The sequence below is a fragment of the Mycteria americana genome, chromosome 1 (assembly GCF_035582795.1).
Source record: "Mycteria americana isolate JAX WOST 10 ecotype Jacksonville Zoo and Gardens chromosome 1, USCA_MyAme_1.0, whole genome shotgun sequence".
Lineage (NCBI taxonomy): Eukaryota > Metazoa > Chordata > Aves > Ciconiiformes > Ciconiidae > Mycteria > Mycteria americana.
The window spans coordinates 1,495,636-1,519,227 of NC_134365.1; the positions used below are offsets into that span (position 1 = coordinate 1,495,636).

Genomic DNA, 23,592 nt, shown 5'->3' on the forward strand with positions numbered 1-23,592 from the left:
GGGCTAGGGGCATAGGCAGGCGATGGATGGACGTCCCCGCCACGCCACCGCGAGGTTGCTCTCGTTTGCTCTTGGCTCAAACGCCGAGCAGAGCCGGGGTCGGCGTGAAATCACGGCTGCAGAAATGGGCTGGATCTGAGCGCTTCACCCGGCGCGGGATTTTGAACAGAAATGAGGAACCGGGCTGCCCGTCTCGCCCCTAAACGCTTGGCTAACGAGGCTGGTTCGTAACGAAGACCTCAGCTGGGAGAAGATCCGGCCACCGAAGCCCCCGGTGAGCTCAAGAGCGGGGGGCTCGGCTGCTGGGCTGGTGCATCCCGCTGCGTCCCCTCTGCCAAACAAATGTGAGCGCGGAGAGTTTCAGCTATGGAGAAGTGGGACAGCAACGCCAGCGCCTCTGCTTTCCACGTGCCCGCGTGGATGGTGAGTTATTTAGCTTGTTATTTTAATCAGCACCTAGCCAGCTGATTGCTGCTTAATTTCTGGAGGGAGCTTCAGATCTCGCTGCTCCACATCGGGATACGATGGCGTTTAGCCGGAACGAGGGTCGTTAAAGTCCGATACTAACGAGGACGGTTAGACGTCCTCCCTTGCCAGCGCAGCATCGTTCTTCGGCGTGAGCTGCCTAATTGAAAGTGGTCAAGTGACGGAGGGAATGCTCCCCCGTGGGCCGCCCCATCTTGCATATGTGGTCTATTAAGAACTAATTTTTATAGCAATTTGGGACCAGCGGGGTGAAGGAGTGGGAGAAACTTTGCAGTGTGTTCCAGGAGGCTTTGAATTTCATCAGGATCAGCATAGCAAATACTGTCTTTTTGGCTACTTTAATTGTTGTCATCAACTGAGATTCTGTTGTTGAAATAAAACCTCTAATACTTAAGACACCCTTCAGGGCAGCGTACGCTGCTCAGCTTCATTTTGGTGCTTAAAGAGGTTAGGATAGATGCCAGCAAATATTAAAACACACTTTTCTCTGCTTTGTTTCTCTGGTGGAAAGAATTCCCGAAGCAATTGAAAAATATAATGGCATTGCTCCAAAAGGCAGGCAGCCCTTGGAAGACAGAAGGTTGCGTGTCTGGAGGTTGGCTTCACGTGTCCCCCGAGGGTCTGCGCGGTGTCTTGTGCTCCAAAAATCTTCATGATACTTCAGAGGCACTGAAATTCTCTATCGATATTTGTTATATCTTCCGAGGTTTCTGCTCATATCCTCCATTTCTATTTTTTACCTCATCCCTCTTGGTAGTTCTAAAAATACTTAGATCACTATAATAAAACGTTGGTATTCTCGTACTCCTGCAAAGGACTATTCTTGCTGCTTTGACCATTATCTACAAATAAAAATCCACGCATGGTGATTTGATTCAAACTTCATTATTCCCCTTTAATATCCAACATTATATACCCCCCACTATCGCTTTCTTAAGCTTTATGGATTTTATTTTTGTAAAATTACAGTTTATCGTTCTGCTTCTCATTCATTTTTTTATCGACTGCAATTCTTTCAGGTTTCACCCAAGTTATGTCGTATTTATATCAACAGCGAGGAAATTAATTTTGCATTTAAGGGTTAGCAGTGATAAACTCCGCATAATACGCAACTTTGTTTATGGTTTCAAACGTGGACTTTTTTGTACTAATTGTAAAAGTGCGGAGTTCTGCTTAAAAACAAGCAACAAACCTCTCCCTACGGACCTATCCCCCTCTAATTTTCTCCTTTATGAATTCGGTGCCACTGGGATTGGGACCAGATGACAAAAACTTACTTAAATAGATCTTTTTTTCTTGTGGCCACAGCAATTTCCTTTTGCAGCATGGATGTGTGATTTTATAGATGGTTTAAAGCTGCTGTGGCATCAAACTCCATCTACAAAGGGCTTAGGGTTACGTCCTCTAGCAATGTTTTTAATCAGGGTTTTAACTTGACTGATTTGCATTTTATGTGGTTTCTCAGGACGTCGTGGGAGTGAACAACCACGTTTCAAGTAATAATTAGCCTAAGCTTTAAAATGCTCATTATCTTTACGGCCATTATTTCAAGCAGTCTTTTATGTCTTAACGTTCTTACCGAGGTCCTACGTTTACTACGATACACCTCCTGTTGTTACCCAAGTAACCATGTATTGAAAAATGTATTATTGGTGAATAAGAATAATCCCTTCCGCATTGCTTCTCGGAAGAGCAGGTTAAAATACAAGTTCTCCCATGTTCTGTGACTCTGATGGTTGGGAGGAGATCTGCAGCGCGTCGATTTTGGTTTCGCAGAGCTGCGTCTGAGCGGTGGTAGAGACTTGGGGTTTTGCAGACCTGAGCGACAACACAAGCTGAAGTCATTGAATCTGCTGCGAGCCAAATTAGGGATCACAGCATTACCCTTAGTGGGTAAAAAACCCTCAGTTTTTCAAATAATCTACAACTTGGATTTAATATTGACGCTGACCACCTTTGTACCCGCAGTAGTCAGGGAAAAACTTCTGTGTGCAGTTGTGGGGCGTGAATTTCTCATCCCTGTGAAGGTGGGATCAAAAGAAGGGGAAATTCAGCATTTTCAGATCTGGACTCTCTGAAATCCCGCAGCCAGTGAGCGCATGAGGCAGAAATGCTGTTTTGACTTGGTGTCTTATTTGTGAAGGTTTCAGTGATTTCAGGTTGTATAATTGAGTGATGGTTTAGATAATCTCTAATTGCAGAGTCTTTAATAATAATCTTTAGAGAATTACCAGGAGAGGCTTTCGCTGTAACGGTCAACGTTTTTTTTCTAGGGAAAGCTTGTGTTCCTGGGTTGTGTCGTAGCATCAAGGAGGTGAAGGAGCTGTAAGACCACGAGGGATGCCGGCCAAGTATAAAAGCACTTACTGCTAGACATGATGCGCTGGCTCATGATGACTCAGTAGGTGTTCTCCATCCCTAACTTCTGAGATCGTACATTTTTAAAAATTATAAAACGCAAGTTACCCCTTTGTTGCCAAGTTCAGGCAATATGGAAATAACCGTTTCCTCTTTTGCCTGCCTTGTCATGGGACTGTGACCAACAGAGCCGGGCGGGGACGAAGGGGTCGGTTTTACAGCTGGGGAAGGAGGTTTCTCTCTTCCTTGTCCTTCGCATTGTCCCCACTGGAGCTGCCTGGTTTAGGTGTTTGTTGTTTTCTTTTTTTTAAAGATTTCTCCTCCCTGTTCCCACCAGTTACAGCAGCAGGGATGGCCGCGCTCATTCTTGTCATGCATTGGATGTAGGTGCTGCTGTTTGCGACCATGGGAGCGTGCTCTCTGTCACTGAGTGCTAAGATGTTGGAAGAGCTTCTTTTAGTTTTATCTCCAGGTTTTCCACCTGCAGCTTTACTGCTGTGGGCCATAGAGGATTATTTTTTTAAAAAGAGGTAAACTAAGAGTGGGTCTCGGCCACTAGAGTGCGAGCAATGGCTTGATAGACGTGGACCGTGATTCAGTCCTCATTAGCAATCGTTTTGGAGGTCTGAGGACCAAAATCAGTCTCAGTCCTAGTAAAATATAATAAATTGAGGTGTTTGGGGCTGTGGTCTGATGTTTACGCTGTAGACAACCTCAGCCCAGTGCTGAACCTGAGTTAGAAATACACTGGGCTGAGAGTTTGCAGAACGTGGTGGAACCACCACTGGTGGGTGGTCTTCAAGAATCCTCGGCTTGAATTTCTAACACGCTTGGAAACCGCTTTGGCCCAGTTAGGTGACTCTTCATTCCCATCCTTTCTTTCCCAAGTCCTGTAGGTAAAATCAGCTGTAACCTGCACATTCTCAAGCTGTTTTTTCAGAAGGAAGATGCCAAAGGGTTAAACGTGGGTGTTAATCCCAGAGTCGGTCTCCTTGTGACCTTTTGGCTGGAGAACTGGAATCTTAAACGCTTTGAGCTCCAGTTAAAGTTTTGGCTCGGTGAGCAGCATTGTCAGGATTACATATTAAAGGCATGTGAAACTATGGAACTAAATGGGTTTGGACAGTCCCTTTCTTGAAGCGGTATGATCTAGGATTAGGAGAACAGAAGCTGCCTGAAATGTTGAAGCTGAGGGTTGCAGATCATTTCAAGCATGGACTGAGCTCACGTCGTGGTGGAGGGGAAGGAAGGTGTCACTGATATCGCGGAAGGGGAGCAGGTCTCTTCTCAGGTGCCTTTCCAATGCCAGCGCCTGGTGTCTACGTGCACATCTCCGGTTTCACGGGAGAAAGAGGAGCAGGAGATGAAATATGTGGCTTGGCAGGTCGAGTGCTGGAGGAAACCAGCTTTTCCTTCATGAATAGGGATGAGAGGGCAGGAGGAGGAGGTTTGGTCTGGGAGCTGCAAGCCCTGGGTTCTGGTGGAACATCAGAATAGTCATGTCGGTCCTCTCCGTTCTAGTCACAGTTGCAAAATTATTTCTCTTGCAATCGTTACCCTTCTTTATTTAAAAAAAAAAAAAAAAAAAAAAGAGTAAATTCATTTTATCACGTGGCATCATAGATGGATGAGAAGTTTTTCCACTGGGAAAAGACTTTCCAGGCAGTTTGTCACATGAATAACCAAGTAGTGGCAGCTCTTGAAGACCACAAACTTGACCTGCCGTTTCATACGTGAATAGATGGATTTTAATTAGCTCCGTAACTTCGTTTTTATTTCCCAAGTTTCTTGCAAGTGGATTTGCAAGCTGTTAGCAATGCCGGGGAGCTTGTGCTACTTAGTCGCACAGAAAACTGTTGTTTTCTTCCTTTGTTCCTTTAAAAAAAAATAAATATCCACAGCTAAGAATAAATTTCAGATGCTAGCACTACAAAAACGCTGTGCTCGGGGAATTTAAAAGTTCAGAGAATTTAGAAGGATGGTTCCTCTTGCACATTGCGCAAGCGGTGGGGGATTTTATAGCTGTTACGGTATTTTAAGGTTTCATTTAGCAATTTTGAAAAAGATTAGAAAATGTTATGAGCCCACAGCATGGCTAAACTAACGCAGAGGGAGGCTGCAGTACGGTTGGTCTCCAACCATGATTAAAAAGCAGATGTTAATCAGGCATGGTTTATTGAATTATAGTGATAACTCAGGTTTTACTAGGATTGAACGTGGTTCTCCCTGTTTTTATTTGAAGATTCAGCCAGATTACAACTGACGTACGACTGGCAGAAGATACCTGAGCTGTGGACTGGAGGGGCAGGAAAGAACTTTATTTTTAGCATTTTTATAGAATAGAGGTTCTTAATTTTAGTGTCTTAGACTTAGTCTTTACTGAAAAAAAAGGCTTCCCCCCCCCCCGGAAAAGCTATTTGATTTAAGTATCTTGATGCGATAACCTACTGGAAAAAGCAGTTTGTGCTTTGGTGGTGTGAGCTTCATACCCCCTTTCCAGGCTTTTCTTACACGGAGCTAAAGTAGCATCTCCCTTAAGGTTTTGCATGAAAAGAATCATCAATAATGTTAAAAATTAAAAACTTACCTTGAAAACACAGCTTTGGCTTTAGTATCAGTGGAGGCAAATGGTGCTAATCCCAGTCTCCTATTTCCTGACATATTTCCATTTTCCAATTGCTCCACAGATTCATTAAAGTTGGGAATTCTGTTTTTTCCCCTTCACAAAGCAGGCGTTGCTTTCACATAGCCCAGGAATTTTTACTCTTTTAGTGGATTCCTTGAAATCTGCTATGGAGATGTAAAATGCCATCACGGCTCACGCTTGTCTGCAGAAGGGCTTTGGAGGAGCGCTCGCGAGCAACATTTCCCTGGCAGTATTTTCCCCATCATGCTGTACCATCCACTGGACAACAGGGACAACTATTGAGAAGCAATATTATATCAGATCAGTGGCAAATTATTTCTAAAGTATGTGTATATAATAATACACGGAGCTGGGGGGGAGCTTTTTTTTTCATATTTAGTTAGAATTGGTGTTGGGGTCAATCAGCAATGCCCCATCGCTTCCCAGCTCCCTCTTCTTCAGAAGCAAATGTTGAGGTTCTCTATAGGAGTTGTCTTGGGTGCATTGTCAGGGACAAAAATATTTGGATAACAGCTCCAACCACTAAATAAAAATTAAAAAAATTGCCCTGCATTGGATCTGCTCGGTCATTGGTAGCACAGCATCGCGCTCCCCAAACCCTACTGCGGCACGAGCATCCCTCTGGGGTTACCCACAGCCCTTTTCCTGATGCAGTAGGTACCTGCAAGGTGGGAAGAGACTAGATAGAAGGAAGAAATTTTTACGATGAGAGTGGTGAAACCCTGGCCCAGGTTGCCCAGAGAGGTGGTCGATGCCCCATCCCTGGAAACATCCAAGGTCAGGTTGGCCGGGGCTCTGAGCAACCTGATCCAGGTGAAGATGTCCCTGCTCATGGCAGGGGTTGGACTAGATGACCTTTAAAGGTCCCTTCCAACCCAAACCATTCCGTGATTCGATGATTCTAAGAGGAACGGTCCGACGCAGGAATAGCGGGATGGGTGTCGTAATCTGGACCCTTCCAAGGACGGACTCTCTGCACTTGCTGCCGTGGGGGACGAAGCGGGGACCGGCATAATTAAAAACCACTTTGCCATCTAACAAATGCCTTCGTTGTTTTAGTTGCTCATTAGTTAATTTTCTCCTAATGAGGCTCTGTTAACGTAATCATCTGACATTGGGGAAAAAGAAAGTGGGGGGGAGAACCCAAGTTAAAAAGAGCCTAATTAGCAAGTTAATTATAGCAAGCAGGGAAATGTTCTGGTTATATAAATAAGCTATTGTTATGCACACACAAGCCAGGCCACGTTAGAAACTGCCGATAACTGTCTAGAGGTCAGGCAAACGCTGTAATTCAACACAGAACAGAAGTAGGGCTTGTTCGGCGGGACGCCTCATTAAGTCTTGGGGTCCTTTCCTGCCAAAAAAAAAAAGGGAGTCTGAAAATCCGAGCAGTTCCCCTTCCCTCCCTCCCTCCCTCCCTCTCCCTCCACCCCGCAGCTGAAACCAGAGCGGGCAGGATCGGGATCGGCGGGGCTGGGAGGTATAAATGGGGGGGCAGCCCCTGTCCCGGTGGGAGACGGTGCGGAGGGGCTGGCGGTGATGCCGTCATGCCGAACAAGAAGAAATACAACGTGAACGGAGATTCGGGGATTAAAGCCCAGGTGAGGGCAGACTTTAGTACCGTAATATCGTTTTTCTATTTAAAAGTACATTTGTTTCTCTCTACCCCCCCTTTTTTTTTTCCTTCCTTTCCTTGCTGTTCCCCCCAGTCACTTATTTCTGGAGCTGACTGCATCCCCTGCTTAGAGAAAATCCCGGTCTCCGGAGGACTTCTCTTCGTTTTCTCTCGGGAGCAGGAGGTTTGAAACGATGAAGTGTTGAGCTGAACGTGGTGCTCTGGGGTTGTTCTTCGGAGCACCGTGACGGAGTAGTCAATGGGTTTGCGAGTGGGGAGATGGCCCAGAAAAACCTCGGCTGGTGAGACTTTTTCCCTTGGTGAAGTAGCGTAGAGCGGCTCTTCATGGTGGAAACCCCAGGTCGAAGTGGGACTTAGCTCATTTGAAATGTAATGAGCACGCACCTGCATTTAGAAGTCATTAACCCCTTGTACCTCTGGAGGTGAGGCTTTTCAGCTTGAATTGGGTGTTTTTCCTGCTGGAGGTTGAAAGCCGCGGTGTTTGTGTAGCTGCAGAGCAGGTTGGACTCCTAAATCCAAGCAGCTGCAGCTCTCGAAGGCTTCACAATCTCTCCTTTGAGCTTCAGCCTGTGCAAAGTTGGCTGTTGCCTCCAGAGGCATTTCGGTTTGAGCTGAACGAGTTCAACCTGGAACCAAATCACTGTTCTCATCCCCATCTTGAATGCCCCCATCTTTCCAGCCGGGCTGGAACATGGCACGTTTTGCCGTTCGGCAGGGTTTTAAACCAGAGTTTTGGTCTGGGTAGGTCTGGTTTTCTCCTTCTGGCCGGATGGAGTGTGCGTTGTTGAAATCTCATCTCTAAAATGAAGATGTGTTCTGGAAACTGGCTTAAGGGTATATTCCTGCTGGCACTTTGTACCCTCCATGTGTCCAGGCGATACAGAATTTAGCACTGGACGAAGGTGATGTCTCAAATAAATCAAATTCCAGCATCCATTCCTGCCCACGCTCTCTGTTGTTCGAAGGATAAAGTCAAAAGACGTTGGCGAAGGGTCAGTGCTAGCTAAAAGCAGACCTGAGCCTTGACCTGGCACACACCCCTTCCCGACCTTCTCCTCTTCTGATGCCTCCTTCCACCTCTTGCCAGTCAGTGCCACGCTCAGCTAAAGCTAAACCCAGCCTGTGGCAGCGTTTAAAGGGTTTAAACCCTTGAAGGGGTTTAGGGCAGGGTTTATTATAAAGTCTAGTTCTGCCTAATTTGGTTCATGACTTGTTTTACTTTTCGGCATGCTCTTGCCTATCCACGTTGCACGTGGAGGTACTTCAAGAGCTCTGAATGCCGTTATCAATATTACCGTGTCGCTTGAAATGGTTGCATTGAATGGCCTTGAAGAGATGATGTGGAAAAGGAAAATGTTCGCTATAATACGAATTACTCACCCTTTGTTAGACTTCCAGCGTATCTCACTTTGCCGAGTGCATCGTTTCGCACGAATAACCTGATGCTTTGATGAAGTCGCTCAACTGTCGAGGGATTTGTTTTAAATGAAAAAAAAAAAAAAAAAAAAAGATGTTATTTCAGGCCAACAACTTCTTAGAAAAGGAATAAAAAAAAATGGTGTATGTGCAAACCGTCCCACCAGGATCAGAGGTGTTAATCCACAACGCAACCCTTGACTGTAATATGAGTTTGACGTGATTTTTTTTTTTCCTCCCCTGTGTGTTTCCTGATCCGCTGTCGTTCTGTTGTTTGGTTTAAGATTAGCAGGAAAAACAAGAGCTTCCAGGTGCTGCTGCAAATCCTCTCCCAGGTCCTTTCTCCCCTCCCCAGCAGCTTGGGCTGGCTGTCCCTGGGCCAGCTCAGACTTGGCTTCACAGGGCACTCTGAATTAGCCACCTGAGACCCCCATCACCTTTTTCCTTCGCTTACTGGCCCAAAAGGCTGGGTACCAGCTCTTAGCATCACCAGCCCGTCTCAAATGCAATGTCAAGTGCTGCTACTTAAACCACTGAGCTTGAATTTGAGTTCCCGGAATGGGATCGAATTCTTTATGGTTAGGTGACTTCTTTAAACAAAACTAACTTCTCAAAATACCCCAAGGGGTTAGTTAATAGGCTCAATTAATGGCTGTCAGTATTTTGGAGATGTAAATATTTAACCCCGTTGCACCAGATTGAGTCAGTTTGTGCCCATAGCAAAATCCAAGGAAATTTGCAATTGGAAGTCGTGTTTCCAATTTCCCTGAGATTTAGCATGAATCACGAACGTGGTGGGAGCGTCGGTGATTGGCTTACAAAGCGATGAGCGCTGGGAGTTAAAAATAATTCCTAAAACAATAAGCCTGTTCTCCTGAATGCTTAAATATGGCCCAGTAGCCACATATAGGGAGAATTAGAAGGGATGTTGAGCTGCTGGTGCGGTTTTGAGATGCGCCGTGTCCCTTGGGCAAGGCCGGTGGGCTCTGAGCAGTTTTAGCGTCTGTTGAAATGTGTCTGATGCTGGTGAAGCCCTTTGGGGTCACTAGCTGAAGGCAGGTGAGCAGAGAAGCGTTAAGACAAGTTCAACCCGAGGTGCACGTCAACGGGGCACGGAAGGGTTGAGTTTCTACTGTAAAATCACTAATAATCGTCTGTAGGAGCAGATGTTTGGTTTATGTGAAAACCTGGGCTTTGGTAGTTTATAGTAAGGAAATACTGATTATTTGGCCTTCTTGCTGTTCTTTTCAACCAAGGGCAGGAGTAAAACGAAGCTTGGAGAAAGGTTCTTCTCCTCCAGGCAATGCGTTGGCCAGGGAAGGCGTGAAGCCACCGGCAGGAGCCTGTTCTGTAAATACCAATGTTAAATGTCATTTTCCCCTTAAAAATGCCTAGATAAAAGTGACACTTCTTCACATACCTCTTCTGTCCTCTGGATGCTTTGGAGCAGATCAGCTTTGCTGACTTAAAATAAATATTTCTCTCTCGGCTTGGTAGTTATCGCAGCCGTAACACGGGCAGGGCTGAGCCTGGTTGTGCTCGGCTGCTCTCAAACCCGCTGCTGGTCTTGGGGCTTCGCAAATGTTCCTGGGGAGTCTGAAATCTTCATTCCTTGGTGATGATTGAAATGGAAATGGGCTTGATTCTTCACCTCGGGTTGAGCAAGTTGCTATTTGCCATCCACAACAATTTGTTGCGATGAGATGAGCTCCGTTAAAAAAGAAGGTAGATGCAAAAAGCCACAAAATATTGGTGTTACATCCATTGCTGCGGTATTCTTGTAGGCGTTGCCTTCTCTCCAACTTAGATAATTACGTTTTGCCAGTCTGCACGTCGCTTCATTTACATGCCTTATCCTTCATTTCTTGATTTGTCATATAAAGTTGTGTACTCTTAAATACAATACTCTTAAATACCTGTGTTCTCCAGGCGTCCATGCTCCCAACAGTTACAACAGCCTTGAGTGATCTATCCAATCTCAAATGTTTCTTAATATAAGTGCAGCTGGAAGTGGTATTTGTTACTTGAAGTGTTTTTATTTTTGCTTTTTGTATTTCGTACAGCAAATAGGGAGCATCTCATACTGGTCACCGCAATAACCGTTGCGAGATAGGTCAGTGTCCGCATGAGCTCTGCAAATGTTGGGTGGCCCTAATGGGGCTCCTCTTGCGACAAATAACCCTTATCGTTAGTGTTTTGGAAAAATAAGTTTGTGTGTAACGGGGACAGAAGCTTTCTAATTTGTATGGTTAAAAGAGGAGCTTCAAGGTATTTGAAAGACACGTGTGTCGATGCTGCGTCTGGTGGAGGGCCTGAAATTAAACGAAGTAGGCAATTTAGCGTACCCTGTCCCCAATTAAATAATAGGAATTGCGATTCGGCCCGTAACTGAGATGGTGTCAGTGTCTGCGCAAGGCTTTGGGTTCTTGGGATTAATCTTCTGTATCAGACTGTTGGGTTTTTACATCTGACTTAACTATTAATGTCTTTTAACAGATCCAGTTTGCTGACCAAAAACAAGAATTCAACAAGCGCCCGACGAAGATCGGCCGCCGTTCGCTTTCCCGCTCCATCTCGCAGTCCTCGACAGATAGTTACAGCTCAGGTGTGTGCCATCACTGCATTGATTGTTCCTATTTATTGTCATAATTGAAAGTTTAAGATTATTTAAAGGCAAACTGAAATCTTTTCGAGTTACAGAAAGTTACGTACAGTTATGCTCCTGCGAGGAGCAGGGAGTTGGACTCGATGATCCTTATGGGTCCCTTCCAACCCGAGATATCCTATGATTCTGTGATCAGCTGCATCCTCTTACAGCATCTCTGCAGACCGCAGGGTTTGTCCTGCATTTTGCAGCAGCTCAGGGATCTCCCAGATCTGCTGCGTAGTCGGTAGTGTCGGAGGGAAGGCATAGGAAGAGGGTTGCTGCCTTTTTTTTTTCATCTTTGTGTATAGTTGGATGGAAAATTAAGTTACTCTGCTGCTCTTAACACTTCTAATCCCTCCTTATAACCCTCGTGTGCGGTTGCTGCTGGCTTTCCTCCTCTCTTTCCCTTTCTTTTCCTTCCAGGCTCAGCAAAACAGTATTTCTGTTGCATCCATGCTTGCGTGCCGTCTTCCCTTCCTGTTCTTGAATAAATCCACGTGGATCCCATTGTAGGTTTGGACTCACCCATTGCACGTGAAATTGGAGTCTTTGGAAGAGCAATGGTGACCTTTGAAGGCCACATGCGTCTTCTGTGTTTTTCCAGCTGGAATCTGTGAAATTAAACTTTTAGCGAGCGGTGGACTTGCTGTTTGGTCTTGCTAGCTGTACTTATAGGAACCCACTGGGGAGGGAGGTTGGGTTTTTTTATTTTGTTTTAAATTCCAGGGCTCTTCTGAAGTCCCAGGTATATTTATGAAGATTGGTTCTGGAAACTTGATTTGTCTGGACTAATATTTGGTGGTTGTGCAGCACTATCCAGAAACCTTCAGGCTCTGGTCCCCCGGCAGCAGGCTCGTTCCTTTGAGAACACGGCACAGCAAAGTTTTGTTTTGTCCTGCGCAGATGCTCGAATTGTTTTGTTTTCTTTGAATATGCATCATTTTCAGTGTAGACAACTGAAACTTAATTTCTGGAGCAGTCCATGAAGATTTCATAAAACCCAGTCAAAGGTAGATCCCCATGAAAACCAGACTAATTTCATTGAGCGCCCAGTTCATCAAACATTCAACATTTAGCAATCAAACATTTAACATTTAAAGCTGATGCAAAAAAGCAGCATAAGAAAGTCCTGAACACTGAAAACAAGTCTTCTGGTGGAAATTGGCATTTTTCCTTACAGGAAAGAGTGCAGCTTTGAGGGGACGACTGCTAAAACTTGCCTTAACTTTGACTGAAGAAGGCGAAGCTGCCCTGCACTTCGCAAACATTCTCTAACATCGATTTATTCAGCAAATAAGTCGCTGTGACCACAGAGTGCTGAGGAAACTCAGTGCCACCGCGCTTCCCAGCACGTAGGAATGTCACCAGCCCGTTCGTTAAAACATTATGCTCCTAAGTGGCACCGTCAGCTAAATTTTCCCTAGTCCAGTAACACCCATGTGGGACCGGTATCATACCTCACCTTCCAGTGTCCTCTTTGTCCCTGAATATGTCATTAAGTACCATTACTGTGCTGGAGAGCTTGTGTCACTTCCGCAGTTGGTTATGAGGATACTGGCTTTCCAGGAATAGGGAGAGGTCATCAGGGATGCTCTCAAATTGTTCAGGATAGGTCCATCTGGGATCCTTGGCACTTTGAAGGGAATACTGCTTGCTACCATCCTAGCTGAGACCGTCACAGAAAGGAATTTGGATCCAATTCCCCATCCCTCAAGGAGTCTTAATGCATCTGATCCCCTCCTGGTCCTGGGCCCTTGAAGAAGATGCAGAAGAAATCAGCTTCCAACGCAAGGCTACGAAGAATGGAGACGTAAGTGACTTGAAACTGGAGGAGGTATTATTCCTCTGTTCCCCATGACTGTGAAGGCAAATGATCAGGCCTTTCTGGTGACGTGTACCAAAACTCACGGTGGAGTACCGTCAAGAGCTCTCAGATGGGTGTTCAGGTTGGTGGCCAAGGCCTGGCTGCAGACCTTGCAGAGGTCTGGCTTTCCGCCAGAACCGTGGGGAATAAGGAGCATTCACGGTGAGGCTACACCACAGTCCTTCACTTAGTCCCTGTCCATGACATGAATGCGTTTTTTGGATACTTGGCAGATCACAGCATATTTGGGGAGAATCTGGTGAGCAGATGATGAACGTGAGCAGATCTATATGAAGTGGCTTTGTGGAGTAGTGCATTGCCCATAACAGAGATCATTGCCTGTGTGCTACATGGAAAACACGCTAGATGAGGACCTACAAGTTTTTCCGCATTTTTCAGCAACCCAGGTTTAGAAGAGCAAAGGTAACTGGTGGAAAAGTCATGGTTATCAGGTCCTCTCTGCTCCTGGCAGAGGCAGGTGCCCGTTTCCAGAAGATGCAACTGCTGGAGGTTGTGATCTGATCCTGCACACATGAACAGTGAAAGCCACGCACAGTCCAGCGGCTTCATCCTCGTTCCTATGGAAGGAGCAACTGCTCTTTGTCTCCTTTCCTGGCTCTTCGGTTGCTTCTTGCACACTTGGAGGAACCTCCAGAGCCAAGCTTGGAGGAGCCCCCCCAAGGTTGGGGACAATCTGGGTGACCCATCACCCCTGCAGTGGCTGTGTTCCCATGCAAAGGGCTTTTAGGAGAACTTGAGGAACAACGCATGCCATGTCCTCTCCAGAGAGACATCAGCCTGGGCTCTGTTTGCACTTTGTAAGCCACCTGGATTACGTTTGTAACGTTATCGTCTTTAGTAGCATGTTTTAAGCTGCCATTAACGATTAGACTTCTCTAATACAGGCCTGTGATTAATATAACATTTGTAGAGGTTTTACAACTCCATCCGATGTCTAATCAGCAGGGTATATTTTATGACTGTCATTTTTAAAGACTAATAGGCTGACTAGCCTGGCTAATGTCATCCTGTTTGCTTCCCATTCACAGCTGAAAGAACTTGCAGCAACTTTGGGGAATTCTCCTCCGCCCCATGCACTTAGCATCTCCTGCTAAAGCATCAGCAATTGCAATTAATTAGCTCGTGAAAGTATTATATTTCCCTCCTAATGAAAGCTGCTAGGCTGACAGTCAAGCCAGAAGACTTCTGTTCTCAGGACGGTTGCAGGATGGGTAGATAAATCCCGTTAGTACCTCTCAGCGTGGATCTTCGTCATTCTCCTTTTAGGGCTGAGCAGTAGCACAGTCTAAAGAACCCATTAAGCCCTCCTGGGATGAGAAAAGGCTGGAAAAGAAGAAGCATGAGGAGCAGAGAGATGATAATGGAGGGCAAGAATCACAGAATCGTTTAGGTTGGAAATCTAAGGATCATCGAGTCCAACTGTAAACCTAACACTGCCAAGTCCACCACTACACCATGTCCCTAAGCGCCGCATCTACACGGCTTTTAAATACCTCCAGGGATGGTGACTCCACCACTCCGCTGGGCAGCCTGTTCCAGTGCTGGACAACCCTTTCGGTGAAGAAATTTTTCCTAATATCCAGTCTAAACGTCCCCTGGCGCAACTTGAGGCCATTTCCTCTCGTCCTATCACTTGTTACCTGGGAGAAGAGACCGACCCCACCTCTCTACCCCCTCCTTTCAGGCAGTTGTAGAGAGCGATGAGGTCTCCCCTCAGCCTCCTTTTCTCCAGGCTGAACAACCCCAGCTCCCTCAGCCGCTCCCCATCAGCCTTGTGCTCCAGACCCTTCCCCAGCTTCATTGCTCTTCTCTGGACATGCAAGAGGTGGTCCCTTGCATGTCCAGAGAGGTGTGTGGAGGTCCCAAGGTTTGGAGGTAGTGGGCATGAGTGAAAAAGTGGAGATCCTGAGGTTTGGAGGTGGTGAGCATGAGTGAAGAAGTGAGCGAAACCCAAGTGACTCTTCCCCCAGACGTGCTTGGTGGGAAGGCTGTCATCCCAGCATCTCTGCCCAAAATGATGGGGAGGTGCTGGTGCCATTTTAGTGATGCAAGAGAGGCCTGGGTGTGGAAACAGCATCTCTGCAACCAACCAGTGGTTTCTTGCTCTTCCTGCTCATCAAAACTGGAAAAATTCAATCAAAATCATCAGCTGGTCTCCAAAATAGGTACAATCTGTGAAGTTGCAATGTGGAGCAGTGTACTCCAAGATGCAATGCGTGGCTAACTGGGCTCTGCTAGAAGCAATAATGGGAAACCCTGGCCCAGGTTGCCCAGAGAGGTGGTCGATGCCCCATCCCTGGAAACATTCCAGGTCAGGTTGGACGGGGCTCTGAGCAACCTGATCTAGGTGAAGATGTCCCTGCTCATGGCAGTGGGGTTGGACTAGATGACCTTTAAAGGTCCCTTCCAGCCCAAACCATTCTATGAAAAACCAGCAGAGGCACCGTTGAACACGAAAACTTTATCACTTGGTTGCTCTAACGTACGAAGAATGAAAATACTAATGATCCGTGCTGATCTGACTTTTCAAATTAGAAGTAAAAGTCTCTTATCTCGTTACCCTTGCCGTAAGCAGCCCATTTTCTGTAGTTGTTCCACTTCATTTAAAACAAGTAATTTTTCTCAATGGGGAAATTGCTTTCTGCGCCTTTTGGGAGTGGTTTATACGCCCAAGGACACGGCGTGGTGTTTAACAGCATCTGCTGTTGCAACCCAGGGAAAGGCACCGACCTGACAGCTCAGCTTTGGAGTCGAGGGGATGTTTTGGCATTGCGCCGGGCAAATCGCTTAAGTTTTGGTGACTGTTCTTTCCCTTTCTGCAAAACTCAGATAATTGTTAACCTGCTCGAACAAAGATTTTTGGGGATCAGCTGGTTTATACCAGCCCAGCGCTTTGAATACTAAAGCGCTCCGCGTTGTGTATTACGCACCGCATACACGTTATGTGGGCACTGAAATGAGATTAGAACAGTAATATCTTTAATTAAAGGCGATTGACTTCATCCTCATGCTGTTTCATAACTTCCAAAAGGTTGTGCGGAAAAGAAACAAGGTTTGTCTTTTTAGTTGGGCTGTAACAGGGGCGGGTTGCCCCTTTTTTGCCCATACCGATGCCAATACTATAGATGTGAGTGGATCCTCATCTAAAATATTAGCAAAGCTAAACTTGGCTGAATTTAGGCTCTGACATGGTCTTTGGTGGGTTAGGACGTGGGCTGCAGGTCTCTCCTTTTCCCCCCAACATTTTTCTACTGGACAACAGTGCCCGAGACCTGCTGCTGCGTTCATGTCATTCTCTTTTAAATAATACAGTTTATATTAAAATGCTACATGGCTCTACGGAATGCCAACCCCAGTTATAAAGCTTTCATTAATCAACTTTGGGGCGATTTGAGATGATATTTAGGAGACTGTCTATCCCATCGGTTAATTGGATATTTCTAGGTTACAGGTGCTAGGAATCCTTTCCTTTCTGTACTTGTTTTTCATTTTACAGGAAAGCAAGGGCAAAATTTACTATTATATATTAGTTTGCTATTATACTACACTAACAATATTAGTTTAATTACCATAGTGCTATATGCACCGTTATATATTATACGTATGTAACAGTAAAAACCATCTGCATATGAAAATCTGGCTACCATCTAGGCGGGTTTTTTTGTTTAAAAAAATTACTTTCAGCCCCCAGAACCAAGATCTACGGTTTTAAAGAAACCTCTGCACGGATTAGCTGTCTTCAAGGAAATAATCCTCCTTTAACTAATTAATCCTTCTGGAGTCCTTGATATACAAGAGCTTGATATTATATAAGGTGCTCTTTTGTTATTAAGCCAGGCTCCCGGTCCTTCAAGAGCTGCTGTGGGATTGTGAACACAAATTCAGAAATATGTTGCCGTCAGTGTGTTGTTTGCAGGGTCGGACTTGCCTTTCGCACCCCGCTGAGGATGGAGTCTTTGCAGAGAAATTTCAGCAATGCATAATTCTCCTCCGTAAGCGGATTAAGACCCAAGCGGGTCTCGGGGAGCCTGGCACACCGACAGCAGCACTGCTAAGCTTTTTTTCCTTGGGATCATTCAAGTGCTTCACGCGAGCCAGAAGAGAAAGTAATCAGCTTGCTGGGTGCTGCAGGAAAGACAAACCCATGGCCATGCTCGGGGGGGAAGGGTTTAACTCCTTGGTTTGGGTTTTCTGGCGTGAAAATGTTAACAGAGGTATTGAAATGCTGGGTAGAGGGGTGGCGTGCCTTAACTCCAAGTTCTCAGAAGGGGCTCTCGGTATCAATCTTCACTTGAGGTCTGGATGCCTCTGGAAAGCTGCAGCTCTTTGAGAGCACTGCTGGGTGGGGATAAGACCATGGGTTCAACCACGCTATTCGTCCTATGACACTGTGTAAGAAGCGCTCGCCCTTCGTGCTACCAAATTCCTTTGGCACAGAATTGGGGTAGAAAGTTGGGAATCCGTACTGACTGTTGGGTAGAACAACTCCCTTGGGTGTTTGGTGTAGATCGTTCCCTCTTGGAGACTGTGCCTGGGAGAGAAGCTAGCTCACGCACGCAGCAACACATCACCCAAAGCCTGGAGCTGTTGAGTTTGACTAGGCAACATTTCCTAGATAAAGATTTAACCAATTCTTTTCTGGTGTCATGAAAGAAAGAGAGCTCATCGTCATATGTGATGCCTTCACACATGCACATCATTCACTAGCGAAGCATAATATTGGCCAGCTCCCCTGAGGCTGTCATGGATAGTGCTGTTCTACGAAGGTGGTCCTCTTCTGCTGTAGCAAGTAATTTGATGCCAGGTCTCTCGTTCATTTTAGAAGTACCACATGATCTGGAGAATAAAGACTTGAAGTAAAACTTCAGGGCAATTTCATGAGGAATGGGGGATGACCATGTGGATGAGGCTTTTGAGTTGGGTCCCAAGGTGTGGCTCCTGCCAGAGAGGAGGAGGAGGAGGTGCTAGTGGTGATGGTGGTGGTGAGGAGCTCAGCTGGACCAAGAGCTCTGCACTCCAGGTGCTTTGTCTCTGGAAAGGAAAGAGGAGTGATGTTTTCTAGTTCATGTCCAAGCCTTACGTTTTGCTTTAACTGCTGATGCCAGTCCTAGGAGATGAAAGAGGTCTGGTCTCCCACATGGGGGCATATTCCAGAGGAAAACACAGCACAAATAGCCTCTTCAGCTGATCCTGATAAACTGGAAGCAGAAGTGGTGGCTAATTCATCGCAGCTCAAATTGAAAATGGACTCTACATGTGATTTTAGTAATCAAAATAAATGGGAAGGGGGATTTCTAACTCCATGAAGGGCTCTTCAGTAAATCTCCATGTGTCTTCCATAGACTAGTTGCCTAACCAAAAGTTTGGAGGACATTGATAGAACAGGAAGACAGTTATGGACAGCAACTGTAATTAATTCCGTATTCAATGCACGTCCACGCCCAGTACCCATATATCATCTTAAACAAGACGCATAATCTGATTCTGTAAGAGAGGCGGTATGTTTGCTATCCCCTGTAGGCTCCTTACTTTGGAGAGAAGTGGTACCTTCTCTTCTCTTCTCTTCTCTTCTCTTCTCTTCTCTTCTCTTCTCTTCTCTTCTCTTCTCTTCTCTTCTCTTCTCTTCTCTTCTCTTCTCTTCTCTTCTCTTCTCTTCTCTTCTCTTCTCTTCTCTTCTCTTCTCTTCTCTTCTCTTCTCTTCTCCTCTCTTCTCTTCTCTTCTCCTCTCTTCTCCTCTCTTCTCCTCTCTTCTCTTCTCCTCTCTTCTCCTCTCTTCTCCTCTCTTCTCTTCTCAAAAGAGCAAGAGGGAGGAAGGGTTAAAGAAGATCCAGAAAGGCAAAATATTAAATACATTTCCAAGTGCTTGCTATTTATAATAGAAAAGAAGGGGGAAATACAAGGGCTGCATTGAGTTGTCTGTAGATGTACAGAAATGTTGGTTAGAAGGAACCATCAAGGTCATCTCGCCCCACTGCCCGCTCAGAGCAGGACATTGCCAGCACAGGATCAGGTGAGCCATGAGTCTCTCTAACCAGTTCCTGAAGTCCTCCAAGGATGGAGATCCACCACCTCTCCGGGCAACCTGTGCCAATGTTGCGTTATCCTCCTGATGAAGAAGTTTCTTCCTACCATCCCACGTGAGCCTCCCAAGCAGCAACTTGTGGCCATTGCCTTTGTTGAGGAACGCTGAAATTGAGCAAATCCAAGGGCTGGGAGTACCACCATAACCGGATCATAATTAACTAGCAGGCTCTGCCATGCCGTTGTTTAAAATGAAATAGGGTCTTGTATCTATCCTGTCTTAAATTACAACTCTTAATGTTTTGGAGGTACTGAAAACATTAATAGACATTTTTGTTGGCTATTTTAGAGCTGTAAAGGCTTAACATCTGGGAAGAGAGATGAGAGAAGGCCACAGAGGAGCTGCAAAGCATGAGGAGATGAGCCCGTGCGGGACACGGGCAGTGCTCGAGTTAATTCCCTCCGGTGTGGTGTTGCGGTAGAGGTAGATGAGAGTGAGGAGGTCATTGCAGGTAAAAGCTGACTGTGGGGAGATGGTCATTGTGAGGAGAAGAGGAGATCCCAGCTAAGGACGGAGGGAGATGGCACGTGCACATGGAGAAGCACATCCATGGATGCATTCAGCAGATCATCTGCGCCCTGCCTCTGCAGGTGGTTGGGCTTTAGGGAATATTTTGTTCTGTCTCTGACCTCCTTTTCTTCCTCCAGCTGCCTCCTACACAGACAGCTCTGATGATGAGACCTCCCCCCGAGACAAGCAGCAGAAGAATTCCAAAGGCAGCAGTGATTTCTGTGTGAAAAACATAAAGCAGGCAGAATTTGGGCGCCGAGAGATTGAAATTGCTGAACAAGGTAAATGGGGCGCGTTCCTCAAGCTCCACGTTGTCCTAGGCTGTCTTGTGGGGTTCTTCCTCCCCCCAGATCTTCTTCTTGCGAGGTCCAGTATATTGGTGATTTCTTGACACCGTTCCTCTTAGAGATGGGAAAACTTCTCTGGGACTTTGTGGGATGGAAAGGAGTTACAGGGTTATGCCGTGTAGCTCCAACCAACCAACTAGTGAAGGACTACTCTATAGTCAAATGCATTTTGTTAAAATCAGTAGAAAAGACTAAATCCAGCAAATAAATCAGACAACTTTGGTTTAGCATGATTGTCTCCAAAAATCCGTAGCAAAGGCAATGCAGTGTTTAGGTAGTTGGAGGGATATTGGAGAGGCTGATCAGAGCAGCGAGCCCCAAGTCCTCCTCAGTCTGAAGCAGATTCTCCTCCAGCCTCACTTGGGCGTTCGCAGGTAGAAGTTTGAAAATGCGATGATGCTACATCCTAAACAGTAGGAAGAGACCTCGGAGGGTTATTGGGTCCTTTTCAGCTGTGCCATGACTTATTTCCTCCCTGCTCTCAAGGGTTTTGCTTTTTTCGAAGCCGCCACAGCTGTACAAATTCATAGGGGTACCGGATAGCAGGGCGAGAAGTGATGCTGGCTGTTTCTTCTGTGCTCATCCCCCTTTCCATCGCATTGACGGACTTCTTTTTTATTTTGCCTTGCAGAAATGCCTGCGCTGATGGCTTTGAGGAAGAGAGCTCAGGGAGAGAAGCCACTGGCTGGGGCCAAGATCGTGGGCTGCACACACATTACAGCGCAGACAGCTGTAAGACCCCATCAATAAACTCCAGACAGGGATTTTTCACTGCTTAGCCTCTAAAATAAACCCGAAGGGGTTAATATATATATATATATATATATATGTACCCACACACATATGTAAGCTGCATATATAATATACTTTGAAGTTCTTATTTACTTCATTCACTTTGAATTGTAAAAAAAAAAAAAAAAAAATTGTAAAATTGTTTTCTGTGCAACTCTCTAACGACCCTGATGCTGCTTAAAACCAACTTCAGATACCCCCCAGAACCTTTCCCATAAATAGCAAGTAAAAATCCCACTTGTATATTGCTCTTTGCATTGCTCTCTCTTTTTTTTTTTTAAATCCAGGTCCTAATGGAGACCCTTGGTGCGCTGGGTGCACAGTGCCGATGGGCTGCGTGCAACATCTACTCTACTCTTAATGAAGTGGCTGCTGCCCTTGCCGAGAGCGGTAGGAAACTTCACGCTCTTTGTTCTTTCTGGTTTTAAAAAGGTTTCTTCCTGTCCCATCATATTTAGCTCACTCGCCATCTCTTACAGCTTTTTTCCTTCATTCTCTTCAATTTAGAATAAACCTATAGGAGGTAAACAGCACAAGATCAATCCTTTCCATTGGTCTGAAAATCTTGGAATGATTTTTCTCTGGAGTATAGAAGTACGTAGTACAACTGATGATGATGCACATTATTAGGCATCAGGGCTATGAGAACCTGAAAGCTATTTTGCTAAAAGAAACTAAGCTAAATTTTATTTCAGTTCTATAAATTTGAGTCATAACTTTGGCTAAAAGGGGTGAAAGAGAGGATTTTGGGGGGACATAATTCACAAAGCAGAAGCTGTCCATCTTGCTGCTCACCTGGGAGATGCCTTAATTCAAATCCTGTTTTACCTGGGTAAGGCCAGGGATTTTACCGTGAAAGCTGGGAGACTCAGAAGAAGCCAAACCCACCAGCTTGCCTGTTACCTGGTCTTGCTCACGGAAGCTGAATAATAATTCAGGATACATTCAAGTAAATTTGCGGCTAACGTGTCTAACAGGAAGGTAGGACATCTAACTCGCAGCAAGAGCTTGATTTTGCAAATAAATGTTATCGTTGAGAGCGCGTTGCCCTCTCGTCTGGTGGCTAGAACTTCTTCTTGGGGGAGAGGAAGAATTAGGAAGGTTAAAGCCGACTCCTATCTGCTGCCTTCAGTGTGTGTCTTCAATGTATATCTCTGAAGCTTCTTCTAGAAGGTAGATGTTGAAAAATCAGGCTGCAAGCAAGACTGCAGTGGTGTCGGGAGCCTGGTTCGTCACGCGCGGATGTAGGGAGAGCCGATCCGCGAGGGATTTGCTAAGGCTGTGTTAGCACCCGTCTCCCTCTCTGTGCCAGGGTTCCCCGTCTTCGCCTGGAAGGGAGAATCCGAAGACGACTTCTGGTGGTGCATCGATCGCTGCGTCAACGTCGAAGGATGGCAGCCTAACATGGTGAGACGGGGCCAACTGTAAAATGCTCGGCGTGCGTTGAAGCATGGGTAGCTCTCATCTAGAGAGAAGGAAGAGGGTTTAGTGCTGGTCTGTGTTTTCCTCCTGAATTTCGACCTACCTTAGCAGTTAAGGCTTGGTGCTAACACGGCACACTTACCTTCAAAGCGCTTGACGATTAAGTACGCAATGCGGGAAGTTAACTTATTTCAGTCTCGCAGATGTAAAGTCAGGGAGAAGGTGGGTTAACTGACTTCCGCGTGGCTATCCGCAGATGTAGGTCATGCCTATTCAGCAAAGTTTTGTTTAACGATTTTCTAAATAAGCACGGCTGCGTTAGTGCAAAGTTCATAGGGTGCTTAGTTTGCTTCCAGAGTAGTTTGCTGCAGTTTAAACCAAACTGATTTAATCTAGCCAGTAAAAAAATGACTCAAAATCAGTATGTTCCGAAAAGGGGTTGTGTCCATTTTACCACATTCAATTAAATTCACAGCTTTGGTTGATGTGATTTTTCTTACCTAGTCAAGGCCTCTGTTTCAGGAAAAAAATTAGATTTTTAGGTGATTTCTGCACTTTAAGCCTGCTCTTACTGTACGAACACAAAACCTCAGGTAGCCCAACTCCGTACTTCGCTGGTTTATTCTGCCCTTGTTTCTAGGGAAAACAGAGAACCCTGAACTAGGTGAACAGAATAATTTACAGCTGTCAAATGTACTGTTTTCATCATGCTTCCCGACAGATTTTGAGCCCTGGAGCTTATGATCCTAATTAGACAAAAAGTAATCAAAGGCGGCAGGTAGGCGTGTATCTGTATTGTTTGTTTGCCAATATCAGCTTGTTTGAGGTGGTTTTTTAGTCCCTTCCAGTCTACACCTGCTCACTTCCTTGCTGTCACCTTTAAAAAGAATTGTGAATGTCAAAAAATCCACCCCCGAGCTATGAGTCTAGACATGATAGCAGCTTTTTTCTTCTTTTTGAGGAATAATTTCCCATTGAAAATGTCAGTAATTGAAGAAGTCAATGTACCAGAATATATATATTATGCTTTCCCAGGATCTCTTCAGACCTCTTGATTCTGCAGCTTGTCTCCAGCCATCAGTGTATTTTCAGACCTGCTTCTGGAGCACAGAAATAATTGCTGGGGAGCACCAAATGCCTTGGATCTAGCAGTTCCCAAAGATTTGCACGCCTGATTTTGGAGGTCCGCGTTTTTGGAGACAAGAAATAGGATGCTGGACGCCGCGTGAAGAACAGGTGTGGAAAGGATCTTCTTCATATGATTGTTTCAGAAGAGAGGAGCTGGCAAACTTGGCCGAAGAAGCGAGACAAAATTAGCCTTTCCAGTCCCGGGGCTGAAGCGAGATGGATCTACTCTGCTCCAT

The 23,592-nt window shown here is 45.6% G+C and overlaps 1 protein-coding gene across 1 annotated transcript in view; it reads left to right on the forward strand.

Moving 5' to 3' along the window:
* Positions 1–23,592, forward strand: part of AHCYL2 (adenosylhomocysteinase like 2) — a 104,270-nt gene that overhangs the window by 63,748 nt on the left and 16,930 nt on the right. Inside the window, exons 2-6 of the mRNA XM_075511220.1 lie at positions 11,040–11,148; positions 19,805–19,948; positions 20,646–20,746; positions 21,094–21,196; positions 22,119–22,213. Coding sequence (XP_075367335.1) covers positions 11,040–11,148; positions 19,805–19,948; positions 20,646–20,746; positions 21,094–21,196; positions 22,119–22,213 — 552 coding nt within the window. The remainder of the gene's footprint in view (positions 1–11,039; positions 11,149–19,804; positions 19,949–20,645; positions 20,747–21,093; positions 21,197–22,118; positions 22,214–23,592) is intronic.